The 21,712-nt window shown below is 45.4% G+C and overlaps 1 protein-coding gene across 2 annotated transcripts in view; it reads right to left on the bottom strand.

The window, feature by feature from the left end:
• PAXIP1 (PAX interacting protein 1) overlaps positions 1 to 9,354 on the bottom strand; it is a 59,510-nt gene extending 50,156 nt beyond the window's left edge. The window contains exons 1-2 of one of the 2 annotated variants that reach the window (XM_064368585.1): positions 9,079 to 9,354; positions 4,697 to 4,831 (exon numbers count right to left, since the gene is read on the bottom strand). In XM_064368585.1, the coding sequence (XP_064224655.1) occupies positions 4,697 to 4,831; positions 9,079 to 9,159 (216 nt within the window). In that variant the 5' untranslated portion in view covers positions 9,160 to 9,354. The remainder of the gene's footprint in view (positions 1 to 4,696; positions 4,832 to 9,078) is intronic. The other variant, XM_064368609.1, reaches the window with a different exon arrangement.
• Between the last annotated feature and the right edge of the window lie 12,358 nt (positions 9,355 to 21,712).

The following is a 21,712-nucleotide window of genomic DNA, read 5'->3' as shown; positions in this document are numbered from 1 at the left end:
TATGCAGAGATGGTGCAAGGCACTGGGGATATAAAAATGAAAAAGAGAAAAGCAGTCTTTGCTCTCCTGCAACTCATTTTCCAAGCTAATGATCTTCAAGCTATTTTTGTTATGTACACCTTAAATAAATTTCAGACAATGAATTGCCCCCTTATCATTTTTTAGATGACATCTACAATTTTTCAGCGTAACTTTAAATAAGCAGATTTTCTATGAGAAGAGGAATGTTAAACAATTTATGAAATAAAATCAAGATTGGCAGCTATACCTGGGATAATTATTTCACGATGATTTGACATTTTACCAGAGGTTTTAACTAAGTTATTGGATTAGTTAACCGAAACCTGAAAGAAGGCACTTAATCCTCATCCAACATATCTTCACATTTTTTGATAGTCCTAGAAAAATTCCAGTTAAATTTTAAAAAATGGGCCAGCATCAGGAATCTGTATTGGCCTTGACACTTCTGAATTCAGGACATCTTCACGTAGGCCAAGCTTTCCTCTCAACAGCGACTCCCAGAAGCCCCTCTCTGCTCATGCTCCCATGTTTGAGCGCTAAGGGAAGAGTCCCGAAAACCAGTCTTGCTAGTCCTTTTGTCTGCTGAATTTTCAGAGCCTGGGGCAATGCACTGTAAGATTAGGATGGGTGAAGGTCTGATCATTCCTGTGTAAAGTGGGATGGGGCCACTGTGACCACAGGTTATGTTCTCAGGCAGCTTTAGGAAGGGCCAGTCTGGAAAAGTATCACATTACAACCATCCATCCACTCAGCATACATGCTGAAAATCTCCCCCAAGGGGGCTTGGTAGGGTATCCCAGTTTAAAGACTGCTGGCTATCATAAAGTCCCATCCAAGCAGAATAGAATCACTCTGAGGCCCTACTTTAGACAAGTTTAGATAAAGTAATGCAAAGATAGGAAGTAGGCCACAGTATAAAGCAGAAATGGAGAACTATAAAAGCAAAGTAATAAAGAACTGTTTATCCCAAAGGCAAAGAACAATAATAAAAATAAGCCTGGCCAATCCCAGCACTTTGGGAGGCCAAGGAGGACAGATCACTTGAGGTGAGAGGTTTGAGACCAGCCTGGCCAACATGGTGAAACCCTGTCTCTACTAAAAATGCACAAATTAGCCGGGCATGGTGGCATAGGCCTGTAGTCCCAGCTACTCAGGACGATGAGAGAGGAGAATCACTTGAACCCAGGAGGCAGAGGTTGCAGTGAGCCAAGAACACGCCATTGCAGTTCAGCCTGGGAGATTCTGACTCAAAAAAAATTACATAAAATAAGCCCACTACAAGTCAGCAAAATTAACATTTCCAATGATGCCCAAAGGCCACTGAGAAAAATACCTCAATTAAAAAAATAATTTAAAAAGTTTTAGTGCCTAAAGAAGCAAGGCACCAAGGTTTTAAACATTTATAAAATTCAAATATGTAAATGATAGGTAAACTGTCACTGTGCATAAAAATGCCTTATTTTTAAAATGTATTGTCAAACTTAATATCAAGGTAAAGGCCAAGGGACATGCCTTAGGGAACCAGGTCTCAGCCTTCAGTCAGCTGAATTCAGACTCAACTATTAGCAGCAGGATCCAAAATAAGACAGGCCCATAAGGCTCAAACTAAGAATATTAGGATCTACTCAAACTATCTTAGAGTGAAGGCAAACTGTTGGATCAGCTCCGAAATACTCTACCACCTTGTAATGTAACACAGTAGTCCCTGGACAATACAGGTGCTGCCACAAATTACAAGCAGGCTGGAATGCTACTGGGTACAGATGAAATATGTCTGTCACTCATTTTAAAATACTATAGCCAGAGGGGGGAAAAGTTGGGTTCGAATACAGAAAACTACCTTGGCAAAATGATGATAATCCTAGAAGCTAACTGCTAATTGTACAAGTAATGATATTTTTACTTAGCCTTATTATATACTGACTTTCGCAGGAATGTGAATACTGTGTAAAATGAAGGAAGAGTCTTTGTTTAGCTCAGAACTTTACAGGAATTGATGACCATTCTGAAATGTCACCTCACAGCAGCGACCCCACTTGTAGGGTATGAGATCAATCTGCAATTGCAGCAGCTACAGGCAGTGACTCTACATATGCAGCAGCTATGCCCAAGTGTTTACACGATGAAATATATACTTATTATTTACTTTCATTTTTCCTTCACATTTCAGTTTGGACAATTTATATATACATATTTTAAAGGTTGGCTTACTTATCAATTAATTTCTAGATAATAAGGGGGGTGCTAATAAAGTATTTATTACAAAAAGGGGGTTTGGGGCCAGGTAGGTTTAAGAACTACCTTAGATAGTTGGCCTGGCAACAATAACCTAGGCCCCAAGGATGTGTTAGTAAGATTGCCCTTTCACATAAAATCTGCATGAGGTATGCAAAGCCACTTTAATGAGATAATAGCTCCAGGCTATTGTCTGAGAGAAAGAAAGTCTGTAGGAAGGGGAAGGGACAGGGATACTGTCCCTACAACCAGGACAATGAAGTAAGCCAGGGACAAAAACATGTTCCAAAGAAGAGGGCGCCTCAGCTCAGGACCTCATCCCTGTGGTAAGTCACACAAAGGGGCATTGGGTAAAGGAACCAGGAAACCTGCTGATACTCTCAGTCTTCACAAAGCAGCCTGCATCCAGTGTGTCTGAGCTGGCCACGCTGAAACAAGCCCATGAGTGCATGAGCGTGACTGTTACCACCACAAATTCAGAGTCATTCTGACTTCTACAGCAGCCTCGAGAGTGGTTTATAAACAGCTTCTCTTGAGATAGAGTCACTTTCACATTTATTTTCAAAATTCAAGTTTGTGGCCAGGCGTGGTGGCTCACACCTGTAGTCCCAGCACTTTGGGAGGTTGAGGTGGGCAGATCACTTGGGGTCAAGAGTTCGAGACCAGCCTGGCCAACATGGTGAAACCCCGTCTTTAATAAAAATACAAAAATTAGCTGGGTGTGGTGGCGTATGCCAGTAATCTCGGCAATCCCAGCTACTTAGGAGGCTGAAAGCCAAGAATAGCTTTAACCTGAGAATAGTTTTAACCTGGTTGGTGGTTGTTGCAGTGAGCAAAGATCATACCACTGCACTCCAAACTGGGGCAACAAAGTGAGATTTCATCTGGAAAAAAAAAAAAAGAAAAGAAAAGAAAAGAAATTCAAGTTTGTAAGCCTACAAGGCAGTTTCCAATCCTGGGTACTGGGGAGGTCACCACTTCCCAGAAGCCAGGTGGCTTCTCTAGCCCTGCAATTTGATTTAATGGCAATCTTTGTTTTTTTATCCTATTTCTTTTTTTTAAAAAAGCTGGTGTCTCACTGTGTTGCCCAGACTGGAGTCCAGTAGCTATTCACATGTGTGATCACAGTGCATGGCAGCCTTGAACTGCTGGCCTCAAGCAATCCTTCCACTTCAGCCTACCAAGTAGCTGGGACTATAGGTGAGTGCCACTGCACCAGGCTGGCAATCTTTCTTAATTCCTAACACTGTTATTATTAAACCATAGTAACTTTCATACTGATTTCTTTTTAAGGCAAAGCATTTAATAACATGAAGAGGGAATAACATGGTAGTGGTATAGAACTATTTTAAAACAAATACTTAATAGAGAAGATTTGAAAAACGGAAGCATCAGAATTACAAAATTTAACACATTTTTAAAATATACATTTCAAGAGAAGTCAACTAACTTATTAGCCCTAACAGACTAGTACAGCAGGTAAACAACATCTGAACAATTCTCCCACCAGCTGAATCCCCCATTTGCTGTAATAAATTACCCATAGGTCAAGTTGGATACAGTCGAGTCGACTATTGGGTAGACAATGTGACTAAAGGTCACTGTGACCCTTGTTAGAAAGGAGGTCAGCAACACAGTTAATGGGGGACTCCCTTTAGCTAACTGAAAATCAGCACCACCTGCCACAGTGGGGATGGAAAGTAACTTGGTCCTAAATGTCACCTCCTGACAGGCCTTAGCCCACTTTTTGAATCAAATACACTCTAACAATAATTCAAACACCCATGTGATTGAAGGCATCAGATCTGTTTCCCATGACAGACTGCCTTGGCTTAGAAAACTTCCAGGCAGTGGTAATATGGTGAGTTCTGTAGCAGGCATAAAGGATGACCTAGAATTACTTATGACATACAGAAACCGTGGGCTCTACCTTGGTTTAGCGGAAAGAGCCTGAAAGTAAGTAAGTTACTGAGATGTTAAACATGGCAACAGTTATCTGGCAACTTTCCACATAAAACGAGACTTTAGGTCTGGGCACAGTGGCTCATGCCTGTAATCCCAGCACTTTGGGAGGACAAGGTCGGATCACTTGAGATCAGGAGTTCAAGACGAGCCTGGCCAACATGGCAAAACCCTGTCTCTACTAAAAATACAAATATTAGCCGGGCATGGTGGCAGGAGCCTATAAGTCCAGCTACTCAGGAGGCCGAGGCATGAGAATTGCTTGAACCCCGGAGGCGGCGGTTGCAGTAAGCCAAGATCACACTATTGCACTCCAGCCTGGGCAACAGAGTGAGACTCTGTCTCAAAAAAAGTAAAAAAATAAAAAGTAAAACAGAACTTTGGCAAAGACCCTGAAAAGAGCTATACTGAAACTTCAATGTAGTGCTTGCATGATACATGAGGAAAAGAAATAAAACAAATTGTATTTACTACTGACCTTTACAACAGGTAAATCAAAGACTTCCCGAGCTTCTCCAACCTCTGGATTGTCCCCATCCTCTGAGATTATGTGTGAGGCTAGTGCATTGTAGGAAACTTCCTTCGCTTTTCCAGCTTTCAGAAGCTGAATAACCTAAAAAGCAAGAAAACCCACACAAGTTAAAATGAACAGTACTGTACTGCACTCTTGATTTATATAAATAATTATTGGGCATAATGGAAATTTTTAATAAAATACACCGTATTTCCCACATTAAAAACTAAAAGCCTTTTACTCTAATAATAATATGCCAATGAAACTTTTGGGGACAATAAAAGGCAGCAAATCTTGATTCACTGACCAAGTAATGGAGGCTATTGCGAGTCAAGTACTGGACATGGTGTGTCCTCCAACAGATGGGCTGGACAGACAGGACACAGCACAGTCACTGCCGTAGTGCGGCCACGCACATGGCACTCCTGGGCTTCCAGCTTAAAGGCTGGGCATGGGGAGCTTCACCACAATTAAGGAAAGATTCTGAAAGAGGAGATCATGAGCAGAACCCTTGTGAACGTCTGGGTGTCAGGCAAAACTCCATACACCGAGGAGGGGGCAGTGTTGAAGGCATCAAACAGGTGAATACATACCAGACCATAAATGGGCTTTCTAACACCCTATGCAAAAAAGTCTGCTTCATTCTGGGGTATCTGCAGGGACACTGAAGGATTTGACACAGGAAAAGTAGCACAGATTTCACAGAAAGATGACTGTGTGAAAAGAACGGATTGGGTTGGCTGGCTGGGTTTGGCTGGCTGGCTGACTAAAGAGGCCGGTTAAGAAACAAGTGCAATAACCCAGGTCAAAGAGGCATCCACCAAAGGGGGAAGATGAGAAAGAACTGGCAAGCCTTGGTGTCTAGAAGAGGTACAAGCACAAGAGCAAAGTCCAGACTGAAATGGTGGGGGAGTAAGAGGACCACTCGCTGAGGAAGATATTAGAAGGGTGGCGGGTGGGGGATGCAAGACGTGCTTTAGTGTGGGCACACTGTTCTGCAGGGGCCACGTGTAATATCCAGCCAAAGGCATCCAGGTGCAGCTAGGAAAAGAAGTGGATCTCACCCAACAAAAAGCTAGAGTGGACACCACAACTGATACTTCAGGGCCAGGTGGGAAAGTACATATTACAGGAGAGGAGCGTCCACAGAAGCCAAGGAAGCGAGGGTGAAGGAACAGTTGAGTCAAGTGCTTCAGAGGAGGTGGCTAGTGTCTAAGCTGACAATGTATACCAAGTGTGAAAGTGATATGGTGCCCAAAAAGCTGAAGTGACCCAGAAGAGCAACGCTCTTTGGGTCCCCTCTCTGCAGCAGACAGCTTTCTTCTTTCACTTATTAAACTTTTGTTCTGCCAGGTGTGGTGGCTCACACCTGTAATCCCAGCACTTTGGGAGGCTGAAGCAGGTGGATCACTTGAGGTCAGGAGTTCGAGACCCACCTGGCCAACATGGTGAAACCCCGTCTCTACGAAAATACAAAAATTAGCCAGGCGTGGCGGTGGGTGCCTGTAATCGCAGCTACTCCAGAGGTTGAGGCAGGAGAATCGCCTGCACCCAGGGGGTGGAGATTGCACTGAGCTGAGATCGTGCCACTGCACTGCAGCCTGGGCGACAGAGCCATACTCCATCTCAAAAAACAAACAAAACTTTTGTTCCAACCTCAAAATAATAATAATAAAGTGACCCTCAAGCTAGGAAACCTCTTCACAATACTATACTGACCACTAACAGATATGAACTAGGGCAGAGGCTCAATATTTAATAAGTGAAAAACAACGATCGCTGGCCATGGGCCACTTTACCTTTACTCCTTCCCTTGACCTCTAAGCATCTTTAGTTTCACGCACCCATTTGACTTGTCTCTAGAAAAGGCACCCTCCTTTTCCTATCCTCCAGTCCTTCTGATCCTACCGCCTTCTTCATGAGTCTTGATATTCCAGTCTGTCCCTGTCCACAGCTACGCTCCCTCCACCTGTAAACGGTGAAGTCTCCCACATCCTCCCATGTGCTTGTGATGCAACATAGATCCCTCCCAGCCCTCTCTTCCTCGGGCACCTTCTGTTTCCTTCTCAGGGCAAATTTCCTGAAAGAGCCTAACCTTTCTGTTCTCAGTTTCCATTCACTCTTCAGCTCCCTGCAAACCAGCTCCTTCCACCGACACTCTACCAAAAATACTTATTCAGTTTTCACAGACTTTAAGGATGCCAAAACCAAGCGCTTCTTTCAATCCCCACACTACTGAATATCTTCATAGATTTATCTCATGTCATTCTGTTCCACATATAGTGATCATCCTGATGTATTCCAAATGCATGAATGCCTTCATTCCTCAGCACACACGTGAAAATATTCCTTCATGCTCCCAACTTCTGCCTATCTCAAAACCCAACTGAAATGACATCTATTTAGTGACATTTCAGTGGTGTCTGCTCCGCACCCCAGTGGAGAAATCTGCTACCCCTTGTACTGTGATGTGTCCAAGTGCGTTCCCTCCCTGAACAATGAGGGATGCTCAAGGGCAGGTACCATGTCCTCTTCACCTTTATGTTGTATCTTCCACCCAGTCCATGCCTGCCTCATACTAGATGGTCAACATGTGAACTTATAATCCACAGTAGGAAGAGTCAGAGAATCAGATGTCCAGGCTCTAAACTTTTCAGAAAATACACTCTTTCAGATGAAAGTGGTTTGCCAAGGACATTTTTAAGCACTTAGATTTAATTCATAGTTGAGTAAATATGATTCCATTTCAACTTGTTCCAGGTTTTAAGTAAAATTTGGTTCAAGTGCCTTATAAGAGCCAAAGTCCTAAAATCAAACAGGAAGGGTAGGAAGGAGGGGGCAGAGAAAAATGGTGGATAGCAAAAAAAAAAAAAAAAGTTGGGGGGGACGGGGAATCATCATCAATACCGGAAAAAGCTAACACTGTTATAACACTGTTACAGGCACTCATTTTGATCACTCTGTGTTCAGCAACCGTTTTACTCTTTAAATGAAAAGCAAGAAGTTTCTCTTTCTTTTTTTTTTTTTTTTTTTGTGAGATAGATTCTCGCTATTGTCGCCTAGGCAGGAGTGCAATGGCGCCATCTCGGCTCACTGCAACCTTAGGCTCCCGGGTTCCAGCAATTCTCCTGCCTCAGCCTCCCGAGTAGCTACGACTACAGGCGCCCACCACATCTGGCTAATTTATGTATTTTTAGTTGAGATGGGTTTCTACCATGTTGGCCGGGCTAGTCTCGAAGTCTTGACCTCAGGTGATCTACCTATCTCGGCCTCCCAAAGTGCTGGGATTACAAGCGTTGAGCAACCACGCCAGGCCTAAAGTTACAGTGCAAAAAGGTCCAAGAAAGTTGTTACTAAGATACAAAGACGAACCTCAAGAAGGTCAAGACCAATCAGTCTTGTACACCATCCAAGTTCATTTGCTAAATAGTAGTCTCCGACCTTCCAGGCCTAACTGATCACTCGGCATCCCCATCCTGCAAGGTGGGCGCCACTGATGTCACACCCAACGCAACAACAACAAAAATGTACAGTTAAACTTTTACTAAGCAAATATTTTGAAGATTAACCTGAAGAGGATATTCAACTAAGATGCATTCCTATCACGGACTGATAACTGTGTGACATCAAACAGATGTATTATTACAGGAATACGAAGGAAAACCCACAATATCCTTTGGCATGAGCCCAAACTACACAAAATTAAATGTGTAATGTGATGGTGTTACCAGGGTACCGTAAAATTAATCATCCAACTGGGAAAATCAAGGAAGACGAATGCCAGCCCCCACGTGCAAGGACACAGGCTGGAGGGGAGCGCTCCTCAGCCTCGCAGAGAACCGCAACTGCCCGGGCGGCGGAGGCGGCCACGCCGGGGCAAGGACACGGCCCCCGCAGGTCAAGCGAGCCTGGGAGCCCCGCGCGAGCTGCCCGGGCCGGGGATCCCCGCAACATCTCGTTCGTCCTCGGAGCCGCGACGCCCGGCGCGGGGCAGAGGAGATGCGACCCCGCGCCAGTCACGCTCAAGAAAGGAGCAGAGAGCTAGGGGGCCGCTGGGTGGGAGGCGACGACCTCAGGGCCTCAGGCCCGGGGCTCAGGGCGCGCACCATGGGCCGAGGCACAGAGCCCCCGCCGCCCCGGCCGCCCTCCCCTCCCGCCCTTCCCCGGGCCCCGGCCTCCCGCGCCCACCCCGCGGCCGCCCCTGCCCTCGGCGCAGTCAGGCCGGCGGCCTCGGCGGACCCAACGCTCTGCGCCCGGCGCGCGCCCGCGGCGGGAGCGGGAACGGGAACGGGGACGGACGGTGACGCGGACGCGGGGGGAAGCCGCGGCGGGCGCGGGCGCGGTACCTGCGGGTCGATGTCGCCCACCGCGTAATACTTGACCTCCCTGAACATCTCCTCAGGAACTTTGGGCGACTGGTCCGACATGATCGCGGCGGCCCGGGAGGCTCCGCGGCGGCGCCCGGCCCCGCCCACCCCCCGCCCCCAGCCCCCGCGGCGCCCGGCGCCCCCGCTCGCCCCGCCAACGGCCCTGCCCGCACGGCCCGGGCCGGGACCTGCGAATCGGGGTCCGCTCCCCCGCCCTCCGCGCCCCCGCCCGCGCCCGCGCCGAGCACCCGAAGCGCGGGAGCCGCGCGCGCCCTGCGGGACGCACCATCCCGCCCCGGCCGCCGAGGGGGAGCGCCGAGGAGCCGCCCGGCCGCCGGTGACGCCCTGCGCCTGTGCCGCCGCCCACGGCCCCCGGGGAACTGACAGCCGTGAGCTAGCTTCGAACCTCGCGGTTCCGTGGCCACCGCTCTGCAATGATGGGGATCTTGGGACGAGGGGAAACCCGCGCCCCCCTCGGCGGGGCCGGAGTGAGCCGGTCCCGGGAAGGAGGGGAGCAGGCAGGCCCCTCCCGTCACCACACGCGGCTGCTCTAGAGCGGCGCATGCGCGCGGTGGAGGGGGCGGGGCCTCGGGAACGGGCGCTGGAGCGGGAGCGGGAGCGGGAGCGGGATCCGGATACGGATCCGGGCTGCGGCCTCCTTGGGCTCATTGGCCCGGGGCAGAGTGGGATTGGGTGTCGCAGGCTGTTCGCAGTGGCCGAGAGCGCGGCCGGACCTGGAGTAGTGCCTCGGCGCCCCGTACTGAGGACGCGCTGGGGGGACGCCCGGCCCCGCCACTGCCTGAGGCCCCGCTGTCCCGAAGGGCCGGGCCTCGTCCCTGGAGTCGCGTCCTGTCCGTGCTGGAGGAGAGTCCCAGACGGCAGAGCCCGCGGTGCACCTCCAGCCCCGGGAAGCCCCGCTCGACGGGTTAATACTACACGGCGGCGATTCTAGTGCTCATGCTTTTATTTACACCTCGCCTCCCTTCCGCCAAAATTCCCAAAACACGGCAGAGTGGCCTCGGGGTCACCTGCCCGAGACACCTGCGCGACCGAAAGTTGGGAGAAGAAATAAGGCCTTCATGATGAACGCGGCCGTTCACGACGTTTATTTCCAATCTCACAACAAACCGGAGACCAGAAACTCACGGGTGATTATCGGAATATTACCTAGTCCTAAAACTGTGGAGCGCTGGTTGTTAAATTAATCTGAACCAGGCCCGCGGTGTCTTCCCCACAGACCTGAAGTCACTACTGCCAAGCAGAAAACCATTTTTAAGTAAATGTTAGTGAAATTGGTTTTAAAAAAGAGAAGGGGCCGGGCGCGGTGGCTCACACCTGTAATCCTAGCACTTTGGAAGGCCCAGGCGGGCGGATCACGAGGCCAGGAGATCGAGACCAGGCTGGGCAACCCGGGAAAACCCCGTCTCTACTAAATATAGCCTGGCATGGTGGTGGGCGCCTGTAATCCCAGCTTCTCCGGAGGCTGAGGCAGGAGAAATGCTCGAACCCGGAAGGGGGAAGTTGCAATGAGTGGAGATGGCGGCACAGCACTCCAGCTTGGGCGACAGCTAGACTCCGACTCAAAAACAAAAAAGAGAAGGCTTTCAAAATTCCTCTGTGGTACACTAATGTAACAGATTAGATCACTTTCCAGGCTTTAAGTTGGCCTTTGTTCTACCATTTTTTTAACGTATGATAAAGGTTGTGTCGGTTCATTGATCAACATGCAATCTGTTGTTAATCAAGTGAATACAGTTTTGTCTTTAAATTTGTGTGTATGTCATGAGTGGTTTTGTACAGGCAGAAGGTAAACCACACATTTAAATATACTTAATGATTTATCATTCCAATGTTTGCTGTTTTTATTTAGTCTTTCTCATTTGTCTCTTGAACAATCTGAAATTCTAAGGCTCAAAAATTTCTTTTACAAATTTAGATTGAGCATTCCTAATCTGAAAATCTGAAATCTAAAATGCTCTAAAATTCGAAATTTTTTGAGTGCTGACATGACCCCACAAATGGAAAATTTCACACGTGCCATCCTGTCACACTGGTTCACAGTCAAATCACAATCAAGCCAGGTGTGGTGGGCACCTGTAGTGCCAGCTCCTCGGGAGGTTGAGGCAGGAGGATTGGTTAAGCCCAGGAGTTTGAGTCCAGCCTGGGCAATATAGCGAGACCCTTTCTAAAAAAAAAAAAAACAGTGAAAACACTTTTTTAAGAAATGCCATCAAAACTTTGTTTCATGCACAAAATTATTTAAAATATATAACCTTACCTTCTGGCTATGTGGGTAAGGTAAGGTGTATGTGAAACAAATGAATTTCCCATTTAGACTTGAGTCCCATCCCCAAGATATCTTATTACATATATGCAAATATTCCAAATCAAAAATACCTGAAATGCTTTTGTCCCAGGCATTTCAGATAAAGGTTACTCAACCTGTAATTAAAAACACTGAGTGCTTGCCTGAAGGAAAAACCAAGAATTTATCATCCATCCTTAAATTTGTATGACATCCTTTGTAATCAGGAAACCTTCTATTACCTAAGAATATATTTGATATATTCGGTATATATTTTCATTATGATGTTTTATGTTCTAGGAACATATCAGTGTAATAAATACTGTAGGTCCAAATACAGATCATGGCTTTTTATTGACCTGTGTGAGAAAATTTATTTATCCTTTTGGTTTTTCTTTTGTCTTTTGTTTTTTGAGACAGAGTCTCACTCTGTCACCCATGGAGTGCAATGGTGTGGTCTTGGCCCACTGTAACCTCCACCTCCCAGGATCAAGCAATTCTCCTGCCTCAGCCTCCCGAGTAGCTGGGACTACAGGTGCGTGCCACCACACCCAGCTAATTTTTGTATTTTTAGTAGAGATGGAGGTTCACTATGTTGGCCAGTCTGGTCTCGAACTCCTGACTCATGATCTGCCGACCTCATTCATGATCCGCCTGCCTCAGCCTTCCAAAGTGCTGGGGTTGCAGGCGTGAGCCATGGTGCCTGGTTGTCCTTTTGTTTTTCTTGGTTAAACACAAACTAAGTAGGTGATTTTATGTTAAAAGGCCTGAAGTGGACTTCAACTAGGTATTTTATTTTGTGAATTAAGAAAGCAATTTGTAACGTTCAAAAGAACAAGCTTACCCTACCTCAGTTTCTGATAGTCAATAAGGCAAATTGTGGGATTAAGAAATCTGCTATTTAAGGGCAGAACAGTGGCTTACACCTATAATCCCAGCACTCTAGGAGGCCGAGGTGGGCAGATCACCTGAGATCAGGAGTTCAAGACCAGCCTGGCCAACATGGTGAAACTAAAAATGCAAGTCTCTACTAAAAATGCAAAAATTAGCTGAGTATGGTGGCATATGCCTGTAATCCCAGCTACTTGGGAAACTGAGGCAGGAGAATTGCTTGAACCCGGGAGGCAGAGGTTGCAGTGAGTCAAGATCACACTGCTGCACTCCAGCTTGGGTGGCAGAGTGAAACTGCATCTCTAAATAAATAAGTCTATTTAAAACCCCATCAACCTGTCAGAAATTGTAAAATACCACATGTGAACTGTGCAAAGCGGTCCACACAAGTGGATCTTACAGCAGCAGCACCCAGAAGGGCTGGAGGCAGTGTCACACAAAATATACCTCAGAAAGTCTCAAATACTACTGCTTGACCAATAATGAAAAATAACAATGTTTAAGTTAATGTCATGTGGATAAAGGATGTTCTGAGGAAGTCTAAAAATCTGGCACCCTGACATCATGAAGAATAAGCCATCTAGCAGAGGACATAAAGATGGCAAGTCAATGTTTAAAGACAAGTGGTAAACTCACAGAAATTATCTTCCCCAAAATGGCCATTTTGCTTATGGAACAAAATGTTATGTTGCCACTGTTGTATCTTATTCACAGTTAAATAAAATTCTAATTACTGGTTTTGTGACACATAAAGGATGATCCATTTGTAGGGTAATAACTATCAGTTTATTAAACAGAAGCTTTGTATTTGTTTTCTATAATTTGAAGCATATACCACTTCCAGATATGACACTGAGCATTATTATTTTTAGACTTCCCCCAAGTAAATTCAAAGCATGATCGTTTTGTTGATTGTCAGCCTTTGGAGAATTAAACAGCTTGCTTACTGCCAATACTAGTTCAGTAAATATGGTAATATGTTTCTCATTTTCTATTTCGCAAAATTAGATAACCTGAGCCTAGGAAAAATATAAGTGAGAAATTTAAAAAAAAAGTAGAGTTGGGGATATTTAACTCAAATTGAACCTACTGGTGGAAACTCTAGGCAGTTATTTAGATTATTTCCAAGTGGCTTTTTAAAAATGTATTTCTGTATTATATACAGCAGTCTCAGTCTCAATCTCTCCTGTGCAGTTCAGCTAGCTGTACATCCCTTAAATTATATTATTAATGTTTAGTAAACCTTTAGTTTGGGTTTATAGACAACATTTAACTTTCTCATGAAAGGGTCAGAATACTTAAGTTGCAGGCACAAACAGGTCATGCTTTAATCGCAGGAGAACCTAAACTCAAAATCTGAGCATTGCTTCTCTGTAGGAAAGATTCCATCAGTGAACCTACATGGCACAGTTGGCACCAGTGTCATGTAGCTATTCCATGTTGGAAAACTAGAAGTCACAAGTTACGAAAAAGTGTAAATTACCCCAAATCCTATACCCAGAAGCAACCACTATTGAAATCCTTCTATACATTGTCCCATATAAATATTTTTTCCCTAAAAGAAATTATACGCCATACTCTGCCACTTAAAAAAAATCAAGACCGTCTTTCCATGTCAATAAGTAATAGATGTATATCATTTAATGGACACGTAATACTCCCTTGTTTGAATGTACAGTATTTAATTCTATATTGTTCCATGTTTGTTGTTTTCAGTTTAGCAATTACAATACTCCAATGAAGCAATCATCTCAAAATACGAATGCATGTATAATGTATTATAATGTTCCATCCTTTAAGGTCAGAAACAATGTCCCAGACCTGTCTCCCATCACACTGAGAACAGGGCAGTAGCATTCTTCTTAAAAAGCAAACACAAGGTGCTTCTCCGAGGCCTGTGAGGGATGTGTTGGATATCTTCCATTTGTCCCACTCGCCATGTCAGATCTGTACTCCATCATGCTCCGCCTTTTTCTCTGCCCCAGGAGCTGACCTGAGCGTATTATACAAGTAGAATCCCTTGCACATTGGCTTCTAGTTGAATTTGATCAATGGGGAGTCTCAGCAGAAAGCTGGGAAGTGAGGAGGGGAGGAGAGAGGATAGGGTGTTGATTTCCCAGGTTCCTCATCAGCTTGCCTTGAGCTGGCAGAGGAGCCCATTCTATACAAGTCTCTCCTTCCAGGTTCTGGGAATCTTTCCTGCCTCTCATCCCTTGGACCTGGGGGTGGTGAAGGCTCACCTGCTTCTCCCTGCAGGCCCCTTCACTCTCCATACCTTTGTAAGTAGTCCTTTGATAAACCTTCTCAGATGATCCTAATTTGGGTGTGTTGCTCCCGGTGGTGACCCTGCTGTAATGGACAGGAAAACCTTATAGGGACAATGAGAAATTATTAAAATCATGTGTCTGCTCTCAAGAAACTAACAAATACTTGCATGCACAAGCTGAACACTAGTGGAATTCTGTAGAAATGCAGCAGAAATTCAGAAACGAGGTCCCTGTGTGCCAGAATAGCTGGGGAAAACCTCTTGGATGGAGTGGGTGTGAAGGGAACAGCTGCTGAAGGGAGAGGAGAAACCACTGAAAAGAGGTCAGAACACTGATACTGCCAGATAAATGGGTGAACATTTTGGATATTACATAACTGATGATTTAAGATAGAAATGGAGAATAATAAAAAATAATATTCTGTGTCTAGCACATGAAGATCTTGGGACCTCGCCAGAGGGGGTTGTTACATTTGAGACTTAGCATAATTCTGTGGCTATGATAACAGAAAAGAAAATTGCTTACCAGCTATTTAAAGTTAAGTACTTTGTGACAAGCTAGGCATGGGATTGACTGTTTACTCATGTTGTGGGTAAGCAGACATATTGAATCTTAACTGAGATTTTAACTCTTGGTACCTGAGAGCGTGACCTTATTTGGAAATGGGGTCTTTGCCCACATAATTAAGATGAGGTCCTATCGGATGAGGATGGACCTAAATCCAGTCACTGGTGTTCATATAAGAAGAAGAAAATTTGAACACAGACACCCAGGAGAGCGCCAAGTGGTGACCACGACAAGGGCTGGAGTGATGCTTCTAGAAGCCGAGGAACACCAAAGTTGCAGCAGACACCAGAAGCTGGAAGAGGCCAGGAAGGACCCTCCCCTAATGCCTTCAGAGGAAGCATGGCCCAGCCATCATGTTGATCTTGGATTAACGGAGAGAATGAATGTCTATTGTTTAAGCTGTCCAGTATGTGGCTCTTTGTTACAGTAGCCCTGGCAAACCAACATTCAACACATCTGTAGGGTAGTCAAGACGAAGCCAGAAGTTAAGAGGTCTGACCACCTTTGGAATTGATTTAAGCCAAACAGTGTACTATGTGTGCCTTGCTAAAAATTATAATAACAAGAATTGTTACAGCCTGAGAGTGACCCTAGGATTTATAACTGACTTTGAGTGCCCAAGAACTGTGTGATGAGTCTATTAAGATAAAATTATTTCAATTCCTCGCTTTAGTTTCTTTACATGTCTTCTCTTTTTTCCTATTAACATACACACATCCAGTGGTCATTTGAAGCCTGGGTGGGTCTATTGGTAAGCTTTCGCTACTAGGTTATGCTGTGGAAACTAACTCCCAAAGTACAGAGGCTTAAACAAAGCTCAATTGTCACTCATGTGTTGGGCAGGCATGGCTCTGCTGCTCTTCTTTCTGGAACCTCTGCAGAAGGCCCTGGCGGTTCTGTGACCAAGGGAAAGCAGAATGGCAGAACCGTGCAATAGTTAATACAACTTCTCTTTGGAATTCACCCACATTCCAGTTGAAAGTCAGTCTTGTTGCCAAGCCTGATGTCAACGTGGAAGTGAATCTGTCCCTCCCACAGGGAGGCACCGCCAGTCATGGCACAGTGGGCGGGGGTGTGTGATCCTCCTCCTGGGAAGACAGCAGTACGCCCTACCAATGCTCCCTCTCAGTCACAAATGTAAACATATGGCCCTTCTGTACTCCACATGCGTGTCTTTTAAGAAGAAATTGCAAAAATTCCACTCAACTCTAGCATCAGGCCAAAAGTGCAGCCATCGTGGGGGCCTCTACAGCCACTCTAGATGTGTCTTCTCTCAGTCTAGTAACAGGTGGATGCCCGTCTTCCCGGACATACAGAAGAGCTGGGAAAGATCACTCCACTGAGAACAGGGAGGATGCAGGCTAACGCCGTCACTGGTCCAGCGCGCTACGGGCATCCCTGCGGGTGGATGTGGAGAGGGCTCCCCACCTCAACTGTCACTACCTGTTAACCTTCATGAAATTACGTTGCAGCTACACACAACGTTCGAATCTCATGACTTTATGCTCACAGGCACCAGGGGGAGGTTGGAGGAGTTGGCCTGTGGAGGTACTTACTTGATCACTTCGGGGTGAGAACCCATTGGTGAATTCTCTCCTTTCTTTGCCCCATTTTTGAGACATTTCACCAGGCTCCTCAGAAGGCCCCCATTGATCTTGTACCGAGTCCCATTGGGTGGCCAGTTTGGTCACACATCCCTCCCGCGCTGTTTCACCCCCTGCACCACACCCCTGCTCCCTGGGGTCACTTTCCCAATCAAGCAATTTGCACCCAAGCCCTTGCCCAGGCCCTGCTTGAGAGGGGCAATTTGGAGAACCCATGCCAGGACCAAAGCAAGGCACAAGACCAAGCCCGCCGTGAACAGGGCAGGAACTATAATTCTACAGGAAAGCAAGCAGTGGTGGGGAACGACACACAGCGTCCGACTGCGGTGGAAGTGGCGTCGTGCTTCTGGTTTCTTTTGTTTGGTTGGGTTTTGGTTGCGGTTAAAGGCATGGTTCACAATCCTCAGAGAGCATCGTAAGAGTTAGGATAATGCCATGGTTTCTAGTACATCACAGTGGACTTTTCATTATTCAGAACTGTTCAATCTGCCCAGCAAGTAATTTCCTACAGTTTTCCAGGAAGTATTAATATGCTCCCCAATTGCTGCTGCTTTAAAGTTAGTGATTCTTCACACTGTGGCATCTATATTTATCTGGGGCAGCTAAATTCTTCCCAGTAATTTTGCACACACGACTGAGCACGAGCTTAAGTGGCATTATTAGGTGGCGTCTAGAAGCTATACTCGTTCAGATTCTGTGAATTAGCAGGGACACAGCCCAGCATGGGACTCACACCTGTATCTTATCATAAAGACATGTGCGTACAGAGAGGAACTGCTTCTTCTACAAAATAGTTTATTTAGACCCAAGCTTTGTAGGTCTAGCCTAGAGAGTGTCAGGTCCTCAGACTAAAACCAAAATACAAGTCTAGGAAATAACCAAATATGTTCTAAGTCAGAAGCAGCCAGGCTGGAGGGTGATTGAAGACTTCTATTGTTTCATTTATTGCCTTTGAAGCATGTGAAAATAAAACTGTCGTCATGAATCGTATTGGTCATTTGACTAAAAATACCCAGTAGCATTAACATGTCAATTGAGCACATTTGTTTACAGTAATTTAAAAAGTAAATGAATTAAGCATTCAAGTTTTGGGAAGGAATTGTGCCCCATCAGCTTCTGCCAGTGCTCCCTAAAGCCTTGATTAGACGGGCTACACTCAATTCCTGTGGGTGCTCATAGGTCCCAGGTATAGGAAATACATACTGAAGCAAGAGAGTCCTGACATTTGGGAGAATCCCTACAAAGTGGGGCTACTCACCTTCCTGTGGGCAAGACCAAGTGTCTGTTGAAGATATTCTCTGCTGGCAAATGATTTTTGGCATTGGCTTTTGGGAATCCGTATTCATTTGCCCACTCCCACCCCGCAGAGTGTCCTATGTGCTTGTCAATTGCATGGAGCCTGAAAACAATGTAAAAAAATATTCCTGCCAGGATACATGCTGAGATATTTTCAAGCTTAGAAAAATCATTTTTTCACACCTGTAATCCCAGCACTTTGGGAGGTGGAGGTAGACGGATCACTTGAGGTCAGGAGTTTGAGACTAGCCTGGCCAACATGGTGCAACCCCGTCTCTACTAAAAATACAAAAATTAGCCAGGTATGGTGGTGAGTGCCTGTAATCCCAGCTATTTGGGAGGCTGAGGCACTAGAATCACTTAAAGCCAGGAGGTGGAGGTTGGAGTGAACCAAGAATGCACCACTGCACTCCAGCCTGGGCAACAGAGTGAGACTCCATCTTAATAAGAAAAAAAGAAAGAAAGAAAAATTATTTTTAATGGCACCCAGCAAAACAATCTTATTCTTTATTTAGTTGTTGCTCTGGACGTTTCCCAGAGGTTAGGAATTTATATTCAAAAATAATGTTGACAGGCATGACAGTTTGGGGTTGAAGAGAGAGTTGGGCTTGTTTGCAAAATATATCTTTAATTTTATCTCAGACATTTCACCAGCTAATTAATGAAGATCCTAAGCCAAGATCTGGTTCTGTATCATACCACCCTGCAAGGATTTTAACAACTCCAGCTCCAACTGCCTGGTCTGTTACTCCTGTTTAAGACTCTGTCCATCTCCAAGATGATGGGAGTCAATCTCACTTCTTTCAGAGACCACAGTAAGGATGAGAAAGGTGAGGCCCAAGGAATTCCGGTGACTTGCTCAATGTCCCAGTTACTGGCAGAGTTTGGGTTACACTCCTCTTTTTAGACTTATTCTAATTCATTCTTTACAAACATTGAAAGAAAAGAGTTTTAATTTCATATACAATAGAAAGAGAAAACAGGTAAACTCTCAAAAAGTAATGTTTATACTACAGAAAAGTCTAACTTTCTTTAGGTTGGAAAGAATACACAGACGGATATTTTTCGTAGCTAATATATATTCCTCTTTTGGAATTGGTGAAGTGGAAGAGACAATTTTATGTTTAATGTCTCGTGTCAGTTTCAATTTTCTGATTTAATTAGTTTCCTAATTAGAAGGGGTTAAATTAATTAACCTCATTATTTACTATATATTTAATGATTTCTCCTCTATGGGGAGTTACTTAATTTTCAGTAATTGGAAAGCTTATGACAAGAGGGAATATTGCCAAGCCTTACACTTACTGTTCGATGATCAGTGGCAGGAATAAGACAGATGAAGGGGAACTTTAGGTGAGATGTCAGATACTTGCAAAGGTATTTCCTACTGGCTTTGCATCATGATGCATGTAAAAACTTGAACTGAGATTCCGTACTTTCTGTCTGATTTGAACTCAATGGATATGTCCTTGATTTAAGGATAAAATACATCCTAGAACATAGAATTCTATAGGAAATAGCCCTGTCACATGACCTCAGTTATAGACTATAAAACAATCATGACGCATCGAATAGTACTAAAAATGAAAAGGAGAGTTTCTGAAACTATCATCTGGTATCAATGGCATAATAAAACACAGTTTTTTCTCAGACTTGTCATGGACTAAATGGATGACATTTTGCGAAGACCTAATAGAATGATAAGCCTAACAGCTATATGGCTTGAGGAAATCAATAAGTTATCTTACTCCGTGTTTATAAATATAAACAATTGGCGGATAACTGTGTTTTTGTGTAGTGATGTGTTTTCAGAGAGCAAAAATGAGGCTGCATCTACAAAACGGCCGAGTCTGCCTTCTCTTCCCACTTTTGACGGGCGTCTGTGTGGAGATTTGAGCAGCCAGCCCTCCGCAGGCAGACACGGACAGAAACAGGACACCGTTGCCCATTCCTCCCTGTCTCTGCGTTGCCACTTGTCCATAGCACCACTACCTGGGGGACACCCCGATCCACCAAGAGGTTACATGAAGAAAGCTTGGGTACTGGTGACAGTTTAAAACACAAGCCCAACGCATATAGTACAGTGAAGTGGACTGATGATAGGGAATCCACTGTAGTTGAACAAGCCGTTACGGAGCACGTGGGTGCATTGCAGACAGGCTTTGTGTTGCAGTTAAGGCCTATCCATAGAATGAATGAGTTCCAGCCCGTAAGCAGCGCATCAAACGCCAACGTGAGTTGTATAGGGTAATGGAATTCAAAGTGATGAGATGCCATGGAGACGGGGATGTTTCAGGAGGTCCGTTTAGAGGAGATCTCTTGAGAGACCTTCAAAGATCAACAGGAAGAGGGGGATGCCTGTTCCCTTTGGAAGAGAAGCCTGAGCAGAGGCCTGGGCTTGGGAATGAACACGCTGGGGCGGCAGAACTAACAGTCAGCTCCTGCCTGGAGGAAGATGCTGCGGGGTGGAGCTTGGGAGACACGTACAAAGGAGTAGGTTGGAGACCTTCAGGGAAAAGCTTTATATGAAGAAATGACTGTCCAAATTTCTCATAGATTAGAATCCTACTATTTTAAATTCCTATCAAAAAATCTACAGGCTGAAACTGAGACACTGAAAACTGATATTCCGTTTGATTCCACTTGAAAAACATCTGCCCTATTCAGTTTTTTTTTTTTTTTTTGAGACAGGGTCTCACTCTGTCGCCCACGCTGGAGTGCAGTGGTGCAATCTCAGCTCACTGCAACCTCCGCCTCCCAGGTTCAAGCCATTCTCCTGCCTCAGCCTCCCAAGTAGCTGGGAGTACAGGCATGTGCCACCATGCCTGGCTAATTTTTGTATTTTTAGTAGAGGCAGGGTTTCACCATGTTGGCCAGGCTGGTCTCGAACTCCTGACCTCAAGTGATCCGCTGGCCTCGGCCTCCCAAAGAGCTGGGATTATAGGTGTGAACCACCACATGTGGCCTGCCCCTATTCAGTTTATAATAACAGGCAAAGTAGTGCTACTAGTTCCATAATATCCAAAAAAGTACTAGACAATGCTGACTCACTGCTCTGGTTCCAAAACTTCCCACAGTTTCCCACCACTTGTAGGCTGAAGTTCAATCCCCTTGGCCTGCCTTTCAGTGAACTCCCTAAGATGTGGCTTTCCACCACACACCCCACCTTTGCACGCTATAGCCGAGCACACCAAGCCTGTGCGCTCCCACTCTCAGCAGGCTGGACTACTGTCCTTGACTCTCCAAACACATCCAGAACTTTCCCACCCCAGCCATGGCTGTGTTCCATCACCAACAACCCTCTGCACACACGCACCTGCACAAATCTCACCTCCTCTTCCTATGGCCAACCTCAGATGCCCCATTTCGTGAAACATCTCTGATGCCTTGAGAAAGAATTTATTTGGTCTCTTCTACTTGTGATTTACATAAATATAAATAAATTTTATAACTGGCGGCTCTTTGGCATGGATCAAGGATGACTACCTCAGCCACATGTGAGAGAGTTCATCCTACCCAGCGTAATGGCTGCTGTGGTGCTGCTAAGAACCATTTTCAGGGCAAGGAGTACGAACAGGGCTGGAGGGAGCCTCAAATGTGAGAGCTTGCCTTCATCCCAATACTTATATTTAAAGTATAAAAAAGACTTATCCTAAAACACATTGCCATCTCATCACCACCAC

This window comes from Aotus nancymaae, unplaced genomic scaffold (assembly GCF_030222135.1).
Source record: "Aotus nancymaae isolate 86718 unplaced genomic scaffold, 86718_ANA_hifiasm-v0.15.2.pri h1tg000002l, whole genome shotgun sequence".
NCBI classification, from domain to species: Eukaryota; Metazoa; Chordata; class Mammalia; order Primates; family Aotidae; genus Aotus; species Aotus nancymaae.
This window is presented reverse-complemented; position numbering and strand designations above follow the sequence as displayed.